The sequence below is a fragment of the Convolutriloba macropyga genome, chromosome 9 (genome assembly GCF_964194025.1).
Source record: "Convolutriloba macropyga chromosome 9, txConMacr16.3, whole genome shotgun sequence".
Taxonomy (NCBI): Eukaryota; Metazoa; Xenacoelomorpha; order Acoela; family Convolutidae; genus Convolutriloba; species Convolutriloba macropyga.
Genome location: NC_134476.1, coordinates 20,055,641 through 20,073,643, shown reverse-complemented (window position 1 = coordinate 20,073,643; position 18,003 = coordinate 20,055,641). Strand labels below are relative to the sequence as shown.

Genomic DNA, 18,003 nt, shown 5'->3' with positions numbered 1-18,003 from the left:
ATATTTTAATTTTCACGTGATGCCAATTGTGTTTTAATTCAGTTGGGACTAAGTCTTCAGACAGCAAATCAAAAACGAGTGCAGACAGAGCTCAAATTTCAAAAAACGATTTTACCAACAAGACATTTTTGAAGCCCCTTAAACGATAAGCTATAAATTGAACTCTTAAACAACTGATGAATTGAGGTTTTTTTTGAAAAATAGGGAGCCCTCGCTTCTAGAAGACTGTGAGAAAAAACAACACAAAATGACCACAGTCATCGAAGTTTTAAAAAAATAAAACTGAAACCACATAGCGTTATAGGCATGAAACCATCAGCCGCAACATAAAAGCAATAAACGGATTAGAGTTTGCTCCACCAAAATTGGATGGAGATGTCCCAAAAAATACTAAGATACAAATTGTCAAAAGAATAGGAATGGCCAGAGTTCAAAAAGTCAACCAAATTTTTGAATAGGAAAAATTTCAAAAAGTTTTTACTAACATTAACAATTAAACGAAATCATGAAACATAATTGCTTATGTCTCCAGGCAGTTAAGATAAAACTTTTCTCTTGAAAAACGATTTAATCGCTGTTTATATTAGAAACTATATAGCAAATAATCAGAAAAGGACAAAAAATGCGTGCAAAACACAAGAATTCGATTCGAATTTAAAGAAAACATTTTGTCGTAAAAGCCATCAAATTCTCTCTCAAAACGTAATAAATCATTATGGGGTTCCATTTTGAAAAAAATGGTTAGTAGGCAAGGCTCCATTGCAATTTTTCTAGTCTGTAAAAATATTGAAAAAAAAACAAAAAATGCTGTTTTTTTTTTTAGTAAGACGTTGCATCAATTAGTGTTTTTAAAAAGACAAAAGCATAAGTATAAGTCTCCAAAACAGTTTCGCTGAATCGCATATATAGTGACTAGTGAGCTGATGAGCCTTAAGAGCACTTAAAATTCTCTAGTTGCTACCTGTTTATCTCGTTTTTGAGGACGAAAAGTCAGACGAAAAATTGGTCAGGCGAAAATTGCATAAAAAAGACAAACAGGGTTATAATTGTTCAAAAAATGTTTGAGAGCAATAAACAACTGTCTGCGATCAATATATCTATCGACCAGAATTGAATGAACAAAAAACCATTAGAATATATAATTCCTCCCCCCTACTAAAACGGTTCGGATCAATAAGTAATTGTAAAATTTGCAAAATAGGTTTTCTGTTGCGCAATTTGTTTATTATCAGGCTAATTTAGAAACTTATCCCACAGCTCAATTTTCTGTTATCATTTCTGCATTTATGCCCAATTGGCGTTTGGTGGTTTTTGTTTTATAGAGATTTTATCACTTACTAGAACGGTACATCCGAGTGTAACTACCGCTGCTACTTCTGCTGGCACATGTGACTGCCTCAATTAAAACATATATGAGTTTGAGATATTGGTTTGAACACCATAGATAAATCGTGGACACCATACCCAGGCCATATATGGCGTCATACAAAAATTGGCAACCATATAACTGACCATACATATATTTTTCATCTAGGCCATACAAATATTTCTAATACAGTCTTGCCATGATTGCCAACATTTCCCCATATGATTCTCAATTTTTTTATTTCTTAGCAACCATATCCAAGACCATAGATTTTTATGGTCTTGGATATGGTCGCCAAGACATAAAAATTAAACTAAACGAATTTAATTTTTTGGAAGTTTTAATGTAGTCCAAAGATGTTGGTTGAACTGTTTTCTGTATTTTTTGTATGGTTTGACCTTGACTTTTATGGTCTTACATGGCTACATGGCACCGAAAATGTGTATAGCCTTGGATATGGTTCCCAAAACACCATGTTTTTCTCTTTTTTTTTCAAGTGTCTTGATGAGATTTTTCCCATTCAGAGTGCAATGCATGGGTGTTTTAAGAGCTCTTTGAGCAATATTGATTTTTTTCATGGTCAACTATATGGAAGCCAAGTTACTATATACTCGATGTATGATTGGATATGGTTGCCAGGAAAGGTTTATGGTGGTCAATCAGGGTGTAAAAAAATCTTTTGAAAAAAGTCAAGTCTATGGTTTCTTGGCAACCATATCCAAGACCATAGAGGTTCATGGTGCCAAGGATGACCATAGATGATAAACATAACCAACTAATGTCGGGTAAATTCTCTCAAACGACCGACGAACAGTTGGCTTCTTTGTAGCTAGCCACGGTTTTTGTGAGGCTAGCTTTAGCTTAATTGAAGACGCGTAAGGTGAGCGCAGCGGGGGAGGGGGCGTAGGAGGGATGGTGGGAGAGGTCTTTGTCTGCATGCGGCCCTTATGGCCTGAACAATTTGCAGAGGTGGGGATTGGTGGGGGTGTGAAGTGAAGGGGCTGATGGGGCGAGGGGTTTAGGTGGGGCTCGACCTCTAAGAACCGCCCTTCGCACCATAAGTATAACTCCCTAAAACCGTTTCTATGACTGGTAGATATGGAGAAAAGTCGGGCAATAAAAACTATTATCTAACCTTACATTTTTATTGAAATCAGCTTAAAAAACGTGTAGAATTTCAATACTCATCTTCGAGTTGTAAAAAAGACCAAAAGGACTAATATAATTGCTACAAACTTCGTTTGAGAGCAATTAAAAATGAAACCTATCTAAAAACAACGAGCACTGTTTGACTAGTTGCTTTAAGCTTAGATGTCATGTATATGGTTTCTTGGATGCGAACTTGTTGAGATAGATGACTCATATGATTTAGTTTACCAAGACAAACTTGTCAAATCCTCAGTATGCCGAAAAAAATTCTATGCAAATCTCGGCAATCATGGCAAGATCATGCATGGAAATTTCTGTAAGAATTGTATGGATTCATATATGGTTATTGGATATGGTGGCCAATAAAAGGCAAACACCGCGGGATGTAATCCTTTTTCCGTTTTTCATGTTGATCATATTGGACATACGTTCTTGTAAAAAGATCGCGCAAAAATAAAGCTTCTGAAACAGGTATGGTCTGCTTTTCTAGTAATGGTCTGATTTGAGGCCACTACGATCTCGACTGCAAACTGGGCACATATGATCGGATCTATATAGCTCCATAGAAATATTAAACAGGTTTTTAAAGGCACCTCGAAGAAACAATTTATGAAATGACTTTACCTGTCAGTTGATCTCGGCGATTGTAGAATCCAACAGCCTTAATGTAATGTCTCTCTCCCAAGTTCAATTGAAATTTCCACGCATTTCCGAGGATTTCAGGACCCAATTCCAAACAGTGTTTAACATCAAAAGCATAATCACTGTTATGTTCGTTCAGGTCCACAAGGTAGTCTAATTCACCTTCTGAACAGACAAAAAAGGCAATAATTTCTGCGATAAGTTGTTTTTCATATCGAAACCTTTTGTGAAACAATTCATGTCTACTTTACTTCAATTTTTGTTTTTAGATTCCAAGAAGCGGGCTAGCCTTTACAATTTATAAATTTCACGCTAGAGAGAAGAACAACTTAATTAATTTCAAGTAAGCTAAATGGTTTTTGTTGTTAGCCTATAAAATTTGTTTATTGAAGAAGTGAAAACTTAATGGTATTGTTGGAAGAAAATTTTAACCAGAAAATGAGTTTCATGGGGAACTTTAAATCAGCGTCATGCTATGTTCCAGACTTCATAGTAATTATTATATTGGTTGTTGTCAGAGCTAACATTGTTGATAATAAGAAGAAGTTATTTTGTATAAGAGTATGGAAACAAACAGTCTATTGAACATTTGTGATTTTTTTGTTAATTACTGATCAGTTTCCAAGAAACTTCCTCTTTGAATTTTTTATTCAATTCTTTTACTATTTTGAGGGAAAATTTCTTGAGCGCTGTTTCTTTTTTCAAATACATGTATGTGTATGACAAAAAGCAGCGCTCAAGAAATTTTGCCTGAAACTAATAAAAGAACTGAACAAAAAATTCAAAGAGGACGTTTCTTGGAAACTAATCAGTAGTTAACAAAAAATTCACAAATGTTTAATGGACTGTTTGTTTCCATACTCATACAAAATTACTTCTTCTTGTTATCAACAATGTTAGCTTTGACAACAATCAATACAATAAACACTATGAAGTCTGGAACATAGCATGACGCTGATTTAAAGTTCCTCGTGAAATTCATCTTTCTTGTTAAAATTTTTTTCAAAAATACCATTAAGTTTTCAGTTTTTCAATGGACGAAATTTTGTCGGCTCATCAAGACCTATCTTCTCGTTAAGACACTCACGTGCACATTTTAAAAGCCGATAGTCTGCAGTGCCAGAATTTAAAATATCAGAAGTTGCTACTTAGCCAGAAGGTGACTTCCGTTGACTTTCGACATTTCAAAACGTGCGCGTTTCGTGTTTTAAGCATGGCTAAGTGACTCTGCGGAAGTCACTTCGAAACTCTGACTTACTATTTTTAGCTGGCCAGCATTTGTAACTAAAGAAGGGTAAAACTTTGCATGTCAATGCAAATGCGACAGTTAACTTACTCCCTGCAAAATGGTTCAAAAATGCAAAAGATTCCAAACTAGTCGAACCAAAATGAAGTTCGATCAGCATTTTCTTTGCATTTTACTTGGAACAAATAGCTTGGGTTGAGGTGCGTCATTCAACGCAAAATTACGTAAGATAAGCGGTGAATGTGGGAAATTTTGTAAGAAAAGCGATGTATGTGGTGAAATTACGTAAATCAGGCGGTGATAAAAATCTTTATCACTTGGTAGCTGTGAAATTACATGATTTCACCGCTGATTTTAGCGGTGAATTTACGGAAATTCAGCGCTCTAAAAAAAGTACAAATTATGTGAGATTAGCGATGATTGCAATGAAATCACCGGTAAGAAAAAAGTTTTCAAATTGTGTGAGATCAGCAGTGAATGCGGTGGGGAACAAGAGAGGAATTGTTAGATTTAAGCCCCCCCCCCAAAAAAAAAATTACCCCTTACTCTTACATCTCTTTGACAAATTTTTTCTAAGAGGTGAATTTTTGTAATTTCACCACTAGAGTAAGAGGTGAACTTACAAAAAATCACTACATTTCACGGCTAAAATATGTAATTTCACCCCTAAAAATCGGAAATTTTACGAAAATTCACCACTCATGTTCTGCAGAAAGTAGAGTGATACTGATTTATATTCAAAACAAAATTTTTAAACGTTAGTGAGAGATGGCACAGTGGAAGAATAAGTGCATGAGAACCAGGAGGTGAGGGGTTCAAACCCTTGCAAGGGCGGTGAAGTGGTGTGAACTTTTGTAAGTTCACCGCTTATTATAGCGGTGGATTTACATAATTTCACCGCATTTCACAGCAAAAACTAATTATCTAAGAAATTTGCAGTGAAAAAACATTGCTTATCTTATATATTTTTCCGATTTTTCTTTGACCGGGGAGAGAAATTTCTTGTAGTTTTGGATTTAATATTTTAATTGTTTCGAGAGTATCTAACTGAGTGAATGCAATATGCAGCAACATATACGCTAAGTGATTGCATATTGAACCAATCAAAAAACGGGGGATATAAGTCACCTCTAATTTCATTCCATCTTAAACTAAGAGTTTGTCTAAAGAGAGGGGGGCAAAATCATGTAGTCGTCTTTTTGGCTCAGAGGGTCTAAAGTGATGTAAAAGAGTTACTGCCATGGTCTGAAATGAAAAGATTTCCGAGAAACTATCCCGTGACAATAAATCAAGATAGAAGAGAGGGCTGCATTATTGGGATGGGCTGAGTTGGTCTGACTGCAAGGGGACTACTCATCTCAGGAAGAGACCTCCTCCCGCCACTCCAGTTGAGCTAGACAACATTTTAAGAGGATACAATTTGTCCTGAACCGATAATATAGTAAAAAAAGGAGGATCGGTAATGTGCGATTGCACATAAGGTTCCGACCCCGCACATCCACAATTTTGGCATAATTGTCTACCAAATAAGGCACACAAAAATTCAAGTATTTTTCAAAAAAACTGGTGTATGAACAAAAAGATAGCCTCCAAATCAATGAACTCAGTGGAGTAAAAATGATGCATTAGATTGATGAGATATGCCGATATTAAGAAAGCGAGCAAAGACGAACGGCAACATCAAACAACAGCAACAAACATTTATCACATCAAAAAATTTATGTCCGTTTTAAAAAACAAAACTTAATAACGAGGTCAAAAAAGCGTCACATAAAACTGAGTATAACAAAATAACTTGTAATTCATTAGAAAAAATTGGTTATTCACCAGATCATAATAAAGCTAGGTTAAAAAAGTTAGAAAATTCGCTGAATTTTTTTTAAAAAACAATTTTTTTCAAAGTAAGGAAAGATAATAGGAATCAATTAAAACATAGGTTTAAAATTACCAATGCTTCTATAGAAGCGAATTAAGAACTCTCGATGTTCAATTTTTTATGCAGTTACAAAAAGAACAACAAATAGACAACAAATAAAATCAATTAAAACTTGCCAGAAAATGCATTGGAAGCCGTAAAGCCATACTTTGGCCCCCAAAACATGCTCAACTGCACCTTCGTCGAATACCGATAATGTATTGTGTGACCGCTCAATAATGAAACTAAGTAGCAATTAGACAAAAAAGGTAAAAATGCAAAATTGTGTACAAATTGTTTCCTTTTCGAAAAAAAATATATTTCCAAAGACATGTAAGCCATTAATTATAAAAGAAAATATGTATATGTTCGTCCATTCTTCCAAAGGAAGTCCTTGAGAGCTGCAATAATCCTCGATATGTCTTACGACTACAAAAAGAACCTCAAATATGACAAAAATCTAAAATTCAATTATTTTTTTTTGTGAAAAACTCGTGTGGAAGCCAGTAAAGGCATAACGAATTCTCTTAAAGTATTAGATTTTGTAACACCAATCCCTTTGACACCTTCCCTCGAAAAGTATGATGCCAACTCTTATTAACGAAACTTTGTAACTATTTGACAAAAAAGAAAAAAAACAAGATTTTGCAATACTTGTTTTTATCGAAAAAATTTTATCTCCAAAAAAATGAAAGCCATTAGTTAAAAAATGAAAAAGCCGAATAGGTTCCTTTATTTTCCCAAAGGAAGCCCTTGAGGCCTGCAACTATCCAGAACATGTGTTACGTCTACCAAAAAGAACGTCAAATACGACAAAAATCAAAAATTAATATACTTTTTTTGTGAAAAACCCGAGTCGAAGACAGTAAAGTCATAATGAATTCGTGAAAAACTTTGGATTTTGTGACACCAATAACATTTGACACCTTCCCTTGACAAATTATGTCGTCTTTAGCCTTTAATAAACGAGACCAGGCGACAAACAGACAATAAGAGGAACAAAATTGAGAAACTGAAGTGTTTTTTTTTGTTAAAATCATGAGAGCCATCATCTATCTTCAAATATCAGAACATCGGCTCATCTACTCCTTCAAAAAAAGCCAATCAAATTGGGTCATTGTACAGGAAATTAAATACGACTAAACAGACAATGTAAAAATGATTCTTCGGGAAAGTATTGCCGAAGCGGTAAAGAACCACAATCTATATCTTTAAGGATTTAAATTTTATCAACTGTGCATTGTTTTTAAACAAAAAATGTGACATATAAACTGCCAATAACCTGATAATTTGACAAAACTAGAAAATATGAAAATTTGGCAAACACCTAAAAATTAGAAAAAAAGTTGTGAAATCTAGTAGTATCAAAACCAGAACACCATAACTTAAGGCGTAAAACCAAAGAAAAGACTAATTTTGAATTCAGCAGACAGAAGGGGCACACTTTGATTGCTGACACTAAGCTACAAGTTGACCAAATTAAGAGAAAAATTGAGGCAAAGTTCAATAAGCTTTTTTTTAAAAATCAAATATTTTAAATGTCAAAACGACCATATGCTTTAAGGCAATCAACTAGAAAAATTGATTTAGAGTTAATTAGGAAGCCAATAGGACCTGTCACTAGTGAACTTTGACTTGAAATGTTCTGTTATTTAAATAATAAAAAAAATATCGAGTTTTTTATATAAAAAACCGACTGATGACAATCTGAATTAACTTTGGTTTGTAAAGTTCCTTGAATAGTAGAATGTCATTGATATAGATATTTTGTTAATTAAAAAACCAAAAATAGATGCTGCGTGTTTGATAATCAACGGATAAATTTAGCAACAAAAACGTCAAAGTTTTAATTACAAAGCACTCTCAACGAAAATTGAAGTAGAAAAAGCCCCACTTCCAGTCTACAACGATTGTGTTAGTGGTGTTTGGGTGTGCACTTCCAGCAAATTTAATCAGAGTGGACTAAAGAAACTTAAATCTTGCCGTTTTTGATGAAAAAGTCTGAATTATGTGAAATAGTTGGCCGGAATTTATGAAAAAAAAATCATTGAAAATAGCCGACAATATATTTTGTCTTTAAACGAAGAATCAACAACGTTTTCTTGAAAAATTTTAGTGAATTTTATCAAAATTGGCGAAATTTTAGTCAAAAATTCCTTAAAAAGGTGAATGAAATCAACGGAACTCACTCTATTTTTTCGAAAGTTTAAACCTCAATATCTCCCTGTAAAAAACGAAAATCAGAAAAATCTTTTTAATTCCATATTTTACGCTGGTCAAGCTTTCTAATGATATCAGTCTCAACTCTCTACGATGAATACATCGATCGGCCAAAATTGACTGAACAAAGAAAACCCATTTGAGTATATAGTTCCTCCCCCCTCAAGAGGGTTCGGAACAATTATGAGGCTTCTATAAGGGCATAAAGTTGAAAGATTGGGGGTGTAATCTACCAATAAGGAGTCAAATGATATAGCTATGGGTCTGCAAATGAGAGTAAAATGATGTATGAATGAGGGATTAAATTACCAAGAGGGGATCAATTAATGTAACAGTTGAGCTGCCAATGGAGTAATAAGATTTAAAAATGGAGGCAGGGAAGGGGTTAGTTTATTGAGAGGTGTAGAACAGTGTAACTCTCCAAAAAATTCCCACTAGATGATGGACTGACGAGTATTGGAGAAGAACTGTAAGTATTTGTAGCATGGAGGCCAAAGATATTGGTTGAGGGTGCAGAGATTGTAGATTCAAAACTGGCTTCGGTCTCTGAATAGGGCATGGGGTTTGAAAATTGAAGGGAGAGGGTGCAGCTTTCAAATGAGTAAGACAATATAAGAGTCGAGGTGAAATGGGAGGACTTTTGAGGAAGTCCTCCCACTGTAGCCCTACTCTGGCATCATTTAACACCTAGGTAGCCCCAGTATTACAGCATTTTACACTTCTTGGCAACTCAGTGCACCCAAAATTTTGAAGAGTTTTGAGCTTCAAAATTGATCCCACTGCACGCCCCCTTTTTCATGTTCAGGACGTCCCATGATTGAGTGCTTTCCACTCCATAAAAATCTCCACTGTGAGACTGAGTTGGACTGCTTGCATTGATTTCGTTTCCCAACAATTTTAGAAAATTGACGAATCGTCTGTAGCAATTACCATAGTTCCATTGATCCAGGGAATATGTTTATTTTATATATCAGAGATATCGAATTTCTGACCCCTGAGCGAATGAAAGTTACTAATTAAACAAGAGTACAAATTTTTAATTCATTCGTACATTAAATTTTTCCAAATCCATTAAAAGTTCTGCTAGCACGAAGTTTAGCTGAAAATTGAAATCTCAGCTACTACTTCAACGTGGTTTACTCACATTTATTTGTTAAAACATACTTCTGCGATCCCATCTTTGATAAAAATTCGTTTCATCAAGTAAAGGCTTTGCTCCAAAAAGCAAAAGGTCTCTTCGTACGAGTACCGGAAATTGGGAAAACTGCGAAAACTGTGAAACAAACTACCGAATCAGTTGAATTTTTATTGTAGAGTTGTTTCAAAAGAGAAAGAAAGAACAGAAATAAAAAGATCACTCATGGCGTGAAGTCATGTTGATCCAAAAATTTTTTTACAGTATCTTATCTTCAAAAAATTTTTGTTAATGCTATGCTTTGAAGAAAAAAGACTGCCATCGTGCCAGTGCATTTTGTCTTTGTATTGTTCATAAGTTTTTTAAATTCAATAGTGTTTTAAACCAATTGAGTGTTTTAAACAAACCGAAAGAAAATATGGGTGATGTTTAAAATATGTTACATGAAACAAATTTCACATGATATATAAATTGAAAATTTTTCACTAAAAAGAAATTATTTTTGCGAGTATTCCTTGAATGGAAATGAATTTTGTTCGGAACGAGAAAGACCAACTATCGGTTTTAAGTGTAGCCTATATGCTTGATAAATTTTGCGTAAAGGCAAGACGAGAGGTCTATCTGGCAAACTCTGGTAACTTTGTGCGCAAACTATAGTTTTCTGCAAGATTTTACAAGGTGGATGCCTAACTTGCAAGTTTTTTCCGGGTTCAATCCGGTCGAGCTCTACTCTCATTGGTTTTTTTGACGATTTATCTTTCAATTTGCAATGAAATTTCAGAGATATGGTTACGAGTTTTTACGAGACCAATTAATCCAGAAATAATTTCTAACAACTGATTCAAAGTTTAAACGATTATCATGAATTACAGTCAGTTACTATTCCAATGGTACTCTTATTGATCCTAGTTTGAGAACCATTTAAATCGTTTTTGAATTATCACAAGTACATGCATCGATTAATTTCTTTGAAAATAATTCTACAACTTTTAGTAACTTATACATCACTAAACTTTCTTCTTTCATTTTCATTTTGTCATATTTATGCACACTTTATAGGTTAAAAACTCTCGATTTCCTATCTGATTTTTTAATCAACACTTCAAGAACTACAAAACTGCAATTTTTTACAGTTAATTGTTGATTTTAACAACGAATCTGACAAAAATCACTCAGCTTGTCTTATGTTTATCATGCTTAAACTTGATCAGATGTTATGAACATTTTTTTAAAATCTGAAACATGTAAATTAAAATAACCACTTGGTTATTGTTACATGTTAGAAAGTTATTAATCAAACATTATTATTTTCTAATTCATTACAAACTAATGCTCGGTTTTCTTAAAATAGTATAAGAAAAAATATGTTTGAATCCTGCAACCCTACTGTCAATTGGAACTCTTTCGTGTCGTTTAAGCATTTCCGCTGTAACTTTTTGTTTAAGTTTGGTCTTCGACGATTCTTTTCTAAGTGTAGTGGGAAGTGTGTTCCATTTTTGAATAAAGTTACCAACAATTGAACCATTATTCCATTTTTACTTACATTTTTGTTCTAAGAAAAGGTTATGGTTCGTTTGTTTGCAATAATTGGCACGTTGTCTAAAAATCTGAAATGATTATTAGAGCGATTTTTGTTTGTTGGAGAATATTTAAAACTCTGTTTAATTACACCCGTGTTATTTAGAGCTGAGCTGGAAAATTTTTAGTCTCCAGAAGTAGACCTCTGGCAGTATCAAATTTGGTTTTCATAAAGCCCATTTTTATGCCCAAGTTTATCTGTTTGTTAATTTTGTCAATAGAGTAAAATGGTAAATTTTGAAAAAAAACGCACTAAAATCTAAATGAGACAAAACTAGTGATTTCAAAAGATTTATACTTTTTTTTTCAACGGTACCTGATAACGAACCAAATATAATGATCTGATTGCTGTAGCCATTTTACTGATAACCTGATTTAATTGGTTTTGGTTTGTCAGTTCCCTATCAATTATTACACTAAATATCTACATTTTTGAGATGATTCCAATAGGTGTCCCTTGAAATCGACAGTTTCAGTGATGGGCAATTTTTCATTCCAGAAAACCATTAACTCCGTTTTTTCCTCATTCAAGATTAACCTGTTTTTTTTTAAATTTTGATCTGTCTTGTTCAATGTACCTTCACATACTAGCTGCAAATTTGCTTCAGTCTTTGCATGAAATAGAATTGCTTTGTCATCGGCAAACCTTAATATACCACAATTCGTTGATGCAGCTTCTTTGAAGTCGTTGAGATAAGGTATAAAAATTAAAGGCCCTAAGACAGTTCCCTGAGGAACACCGTGATTTCTGACAACCCAATCTGATTTTGCTATCCCATTTTTTACACACTGTTTTCTATCACAACGGAAGGAGTATAATAAGATTCTTGCATTCTCTCCAATTCCATACCTTTTTATTTGTTCATAAAAACATCTATAGATATTGAGTTGAAAGCCTTTGCGAAGCCTAAAATAATGTGACAACAATTTCGTTTTCATCAATGCATTGGTTTATTTGTTCGGTTAATGAAATTATAGTATCAAGGCAGGACTTTCGCATTTGAAATCCGAATTAATTATTGTTACTCAGACCATTAAGTGTTAGCTGGTGAGTTAGTTTTTCAAGTACTAATCGCTAAAAATTATTTTTGTCAGAGTTGGTGTGACTGATATGGGTTGATAGTTTTGTGGTTTTAGTCGGTCTCTTTTCTTAAAACCAGGTGCAACTTGAGCTGTTTTCAAAAAATTAGGAAACGTGTTTTTATTAACAGGAGTTCCAGTAGACAGTTTACTATCTTTTAGCACCCATGATGGTAAATAGCCGGTCGGGGCGATTTATGCTTAGGTAGATTATCAAAAACGTTATATGATTTGTATAGTTGATTTTTATAGTTTATTTTCTGATGACTGGTCGGAAGCTAAATTCCGGTCCCTCAAATGCTAGGGTAGAATGATTCGGAGAAACCTCTCAACCTTTGTATAATCCGAGCCTCGCAAAACAGTTATTAAGAATATCGGCAAACTTTCTGTCATCCTCAACAAAATGACTAGCTTCCCTTAATTTGTAAACTTTTTCTATTTGATTGTTGGAGTTGATCCTGTTTTTGATGAGTTTCCATTGTTCTTTTGATGTTGATAGCTGCTGGAAAAAACTCATTGTATAATCATCTGTAGCTTTTTTAGCTTTCTATTCACTGAATTGTGTAATGGTTTGTTCTTCATTTATGAGACCACGTAATTCTTTTGTGAACCATTGCTTCTGTGGTTTTTTGGTACTACCTTCTTCCAACTTCAAGAGTGCATGACATCTGAGTATGTTTTCAAAAATGTCGATAAATTTCAGAAACAATTCGTTAACCTCATTTATCTTGTACATAGACGACCAATCTTGCAGCGCAGTGTCACTATTGAAATTTATTCTTGAATATTTCTTATTTGTATTACGTATCAAAAAACGTCTTTTCTTATCACTGTGATCTATCTTTAATGATGACTGATATACTATTGTGAAGTGATCAACACCAAAAGTCGACTCTAGACCATTGGCTTCAAAAATTTGGTTCTTCGAGATAAAACAGTGATCAATTACCGAATATTTTTCACCTTTCGTCCAAATTGCCTCCGTTTCATTAACGTGACATAGTCCATTGTTTGCTGTGAAAATATCAAGTGACTGTTTACCTTTTCCGCCTAACAAGTTTATTTTGTAATCTACGAATAAAATTAGATTATCTGTATACGAACACACATTTGAGATTTCTACAGTCATTTCGTCCAGAAAAAGTTAGAAAGATTTACAGTGGGGCAATATGCTACATTAATACAAAGCTTTTGTGTTAAAGGCTTAGCAATTTCAATCCACATTGACTCAAAAAAACTTCTATTGATTGCGTTCAAATCATTTCTCATTTTTACTGTAAACTGTTTGGGAGCCAAAATACTTACCCCTCCGCCTCTCTGTACAATAATTAATGACGATCTTGGTTAGCCAAGTAATGACTATTGCACAGATAAAACTCGGGAAGGAAAGATTTTTCATTTATCCGTATTTCGGTAACAACTAGGAATGAAGTTTCATCAAGATTCTTCAAAAAATGAGACATTTGCTTATGTTTATTATTGAGGCTTCTGCAATTCCTATACCAAATCCTGGGAATCTCCCATTTTCTCGGACACCCACCATTGTACATTTCAATTGTTGTTATATTATTGAAATTTAATGGACCTGAGTTTCTTTCAATGTCACCACAATTTTGTAGAATAACAACGATGATAATAATTAGATATTTCCTGTTAGATATTCCGAAAAACAGAAAAAAAGTTTTGATCTGATTGATATGAAGGCACTTAGGTGTTTTAAATTTGCATAAATTTGAGTGACTTTTGAGAAACTCAATCTTTTCTAGAAAAAAAAAGAAAACTTAATCAAAATTAAAACCAAGATAAAAATCCACCTACATCTCGAATAAAACATTTTTTAATAATTTCGAAGAAGTCATCCAAATGTATCAGAATTCAAAAGGATTGTTGAAATTATTTCATCCGTCTCTCATGAGTATAAAAAGATTTTTGCGCTTTGGTGGAATTTGTCCCAAAGAGACCTCGTTTGTTCAACAATTTTAAACACTCCGTTTCAGAGTGATTTCTCAGAGTCGCAACCATTTTATTCTTTTGATGTAAATTAGGGTGAACACCATCATGCCTTATATCTGTGTTTTCCAAGTCGTAATTCAGGACTTCTACTTTATACGACTCAAATTCTACATTAAGTTGATCGGCTATTTTATTGACTTCTTTGTTGTATTCATTAATTTCTTTGTTATTCACATCTCTATCATACAGACCATTCTTTATATTCGGTATTACGCAAATGGCAACATTATGTGGCTTGAATTTTGTTATACATTTGCCAGCCAGATCACCAACTTGCTCTGCTGCTTTTTTCCATCAGTACCCTGATCAATAGTGTTATGCCCAAGGTGTTATGCCCATTGGTGTTATGCCCAAGGCTTTCTGACTTTGTTCCTGTTGAATACGAATCAATGGTACAGTTAAATTAACGCAATCTTTCTTTATATAATTCTACATCTTTCCTGAGCTCATCTATTTCACATTGCTGCAAACTAGTACTAAGTGATGTTCTTTTATTTTCTCTTAGTTTCAAAATTTCTTGTATCAAATTTTCCTTATTCCATTTTGCTAGTGCAGTTGTCTCCATTTTAATGTCGAATACTTTGGGTTTTCAAATTTGAACACATTAGTTGGTTATCCTGAACAATCTTGAAAGATAAGTCTTCTTGTTATGTTGCCTGGTCTTAAACAATTTTTGAAGAATTTTTTGCTAGACAATGCATCTTCTTTGCAAGTTTCTTCCAAATTAACGATTGCAAGTCTCCTGCAAGATCTTTCAAAATAACCATTCGGAGTAGACTGGGGTCATCACGCACATTGAGTGATCAATTGCTCCAGTAATCTATATCAAGCGCAAAAATTGGTTTTCTGTCACTTTGATATGAGAAACAAATTCCGCAGGCCAGTTCTCCAGTAAGTTTTCATCTCCTTCAAACTGTCCAATGGCTTTCAACGGTTCCAAGTTTTTTAAATACTTTGATAGTTTATCAGTTTGAAAAATATTTCATGGGTATTTAGACATTCAGTTTATTTGCAATTACCAAGAAAGACATTGTTGTTTTGAAATAAAAACAAAAATCACCAAACGTCATTAAATTGTGTCGCTTTTGTAGGATTATGGGAAAGAGATCAAAATACTCTATGTCACATTCAATTTCTAACTGTTAAAAATTTATCAATTTTGTGGTCTGATGCAAGACTTCGAGGCAAAAGAATGACGTATGTATATGAATAATGGTTTCAAAAATGCTTCTTCAACACCTCGCCTCATAAACAAATTTCAATTTTCCAAATAAAACTTATAGTTACTTATTATTTGGGCATTTGTGATTGCAATGTCCAAACTGTCCAATCCACGCAGAGGCCTGTAACCTGAAATAGAGAAAAGAAACAAGAAAGATGATTTACAAGTAACCTTCCCTTTGTACTGCAAACAAGTAACTTAAGTGCTACAAAAACACTGTATTGATGTCTATCAACTGAGTATCAAAACATAATTCTCGAAAATTTGAAATATAGAACAAATTTCTAACACAACTAACAATTCAAATTGTAAGAAAATGCGCTCATCGTTTAATATCAATTATAGCTATGTTACTCAAAAACTTGAGTTTGTTGTCCAGTCTGCGGTTTTTAAAATTTGCGACGTTCTGACTCCTTCAATCTGTCAAAGCCGGTGCCGGTGTACCCCCTCCCCCGCTTCGATGGCGTATAGCTTTTAGGACGCCCAAAGGCGCAGCACGCGCTCTTTATTTACATGGTAAACTGCTATAAAACAATAAGTAATTTGTAACTGGTGGTCATAAAATCAATTATGGGTGATAAATAGATCCTTTTTCTGCTCAGTTCTATCCACTTTTGATGCAAATGTCCTCTACCCATTTCATTCGCAAATAGTAACAACCAATGGCGTAAAATACATTTGCAACTAGGGGCCAATAGCTGTGATGACAGGGTGAAGGGTATGTTAATTTTTAAATCATTCGTACTTGTGCAGAGGTTTCCATGACCAAACAACCTTGAAGGGTCAGAGCAGAGACACTTAGCCTCTCTGCCATCAAAAGAGCACACTGCTAGCTCGTCACATTTGTGCTCTCCCGTCTCACAGAGATCTGGAAAGTAAGAATAGGTCAAGTAAATCAGCTTGTAGTCACTGAGAATTTCTGGTGTTCATCAAAAAAGCGCTGCGTTTCGGGAAAATGAGTTGTTTCTACAATACCATTACTTAAAATACACAAAGGTTAATTTGTGTATATGTTATTATAACCTTCGGCGCTTCAACTACTAACACGGCCGACTTTCAGCATGTCAAAACATGCACGTGCGTGCATGTGTTTAGGAAAAGCTTCGACGATTTTGATAATAATCAAGGCTTTGTATTTTTGGTTTAGGCTACGATAGATCATTAGACTGTGTATTAGAAAAACATATCTTCGGGATTTGGTGATACAAATTTGAATTGGTTGAATTCAATTGGCATATTAGGCCCTAAATAATTGCAGTTCTTCTAAGGTCAAAATACAAGTTTCTCGGATTTTGATTATTTGCAACTTGCAGGTATTGCGAAATGTATCCGAAACAACTCATATGAAGAAGAAAAAATTTTGTATCAGATTCTGATTCGATCTGTATTGATACAGCTGCGAGGTGAGGAATGACACTGAGATACTTACTATCAACTGTTTCCTGAATTTGCAGAGAGTCTGAAACAAATAGAAACTATTAAATTCCAATGCAGTATATAATCATTTTTTGCTAAAAATATAAACGAGCAGATTTATGAAAAACAAAATTTACCTATCTTAGTTTGAAGGTTTCCTTTGTTGATGGGTAAAACGCAACTCTAATTTTTCGGACTGACATAAGACTCAGAAGAAAAAAATTGTGGATAAAGATCTCAAAATTTTCAGGATAGTGACTAGATCTAAAGTCGCATAGGAGGGAGCACTGCTAAGAGGCTAAGATCTAACAAGTGACCTGATTCTGTGTCCGATTATACCAAAATAGACTAAAAAATCTTTTGAATCATAGATGGCGTGAACTTGATAATTGAATCTGGAATCTCTCAAATATCAATTACTTCGGTTCAATGGAAATCTAGACAACGCTCCGATCAAATGTATGGGAATTTATAATAAATTTAACTCTTTCCAGTTGAGGCTTGTTTATCGATAACTATATCCCTTTATGTCTGTAGTATCGATACTGATTTAGTGAAGTTGAAAATGTTGGATCTGTTTTGCATCAGAGCCCTGCCTGACCATGTCACCTTTTAGACTTGACAGGTCACAAATCTAAACTTTAGTGTTGACAGGTCTTCAGCGTTTGACAACAATTGACAAGAATCCGCCTCACAGTTTACAGAAACACGCAACTATATTGATCGGGTTTTAAAAGGTAACAAACGTTAACTCAAACTCACGTGAATACATGAACACTTCTGACGTCATTGGATCAGTGTCTTCAAACTGGATCAGGAAATCATACAAAGTCAGGAAACATTCACATTTTTGAAAATTTCTTGAAAACCTGGCAACTGTTCTCGGTTCCTCGCCTACTCTCTCTACGCAATGAGAGTAACACACTTGTTGATTTTCAGCCCAAATCAGAAGTTTCAGATCCAGATTTTCAGAGTTAGTGATGGCTAAATTGTAGTCAGTGTGCATCAATGATGTCATTGA

General features: G+C 34.1%; 1 protein-coding gene across 1 annotated transcript in view; it reads right to left on the bottom strand.

Moving 5' to 3' along the window:
* LOC142346149 (uncharacterized) overlaps positions 1-17,772 on the bottom strand; it is a 40,000-nt gene extending 22,228 nt beyond the window's left edge. The window contains exons 1-5 of the mRNA XM_075398657.1: positions 17,745-17,772; positions 16,996-17,025; positions 16,312-16,434; positions 15,632-15,694; positions 3,140-3,322 (exon numbers count right to left, since the gene is read on the bottom strand). Of these exons, the coding sequence (XP_075254772.1) occupies positions 3,140-3,322; positions 15,632-15,694; positions 16,312-16,434; positions 16,996-17,025; positions 17,745-17,772 (427 nt within the window). The remainder of the gene's footprint in view (positions 1-3,139; positions 3,323-15,631; positions 15,695-16,311; positions 16,435-16,995; positions 17,026-17,744) is intronic.
* Positions 17,773-18,003: the final 231 nt, after the last annotated feature.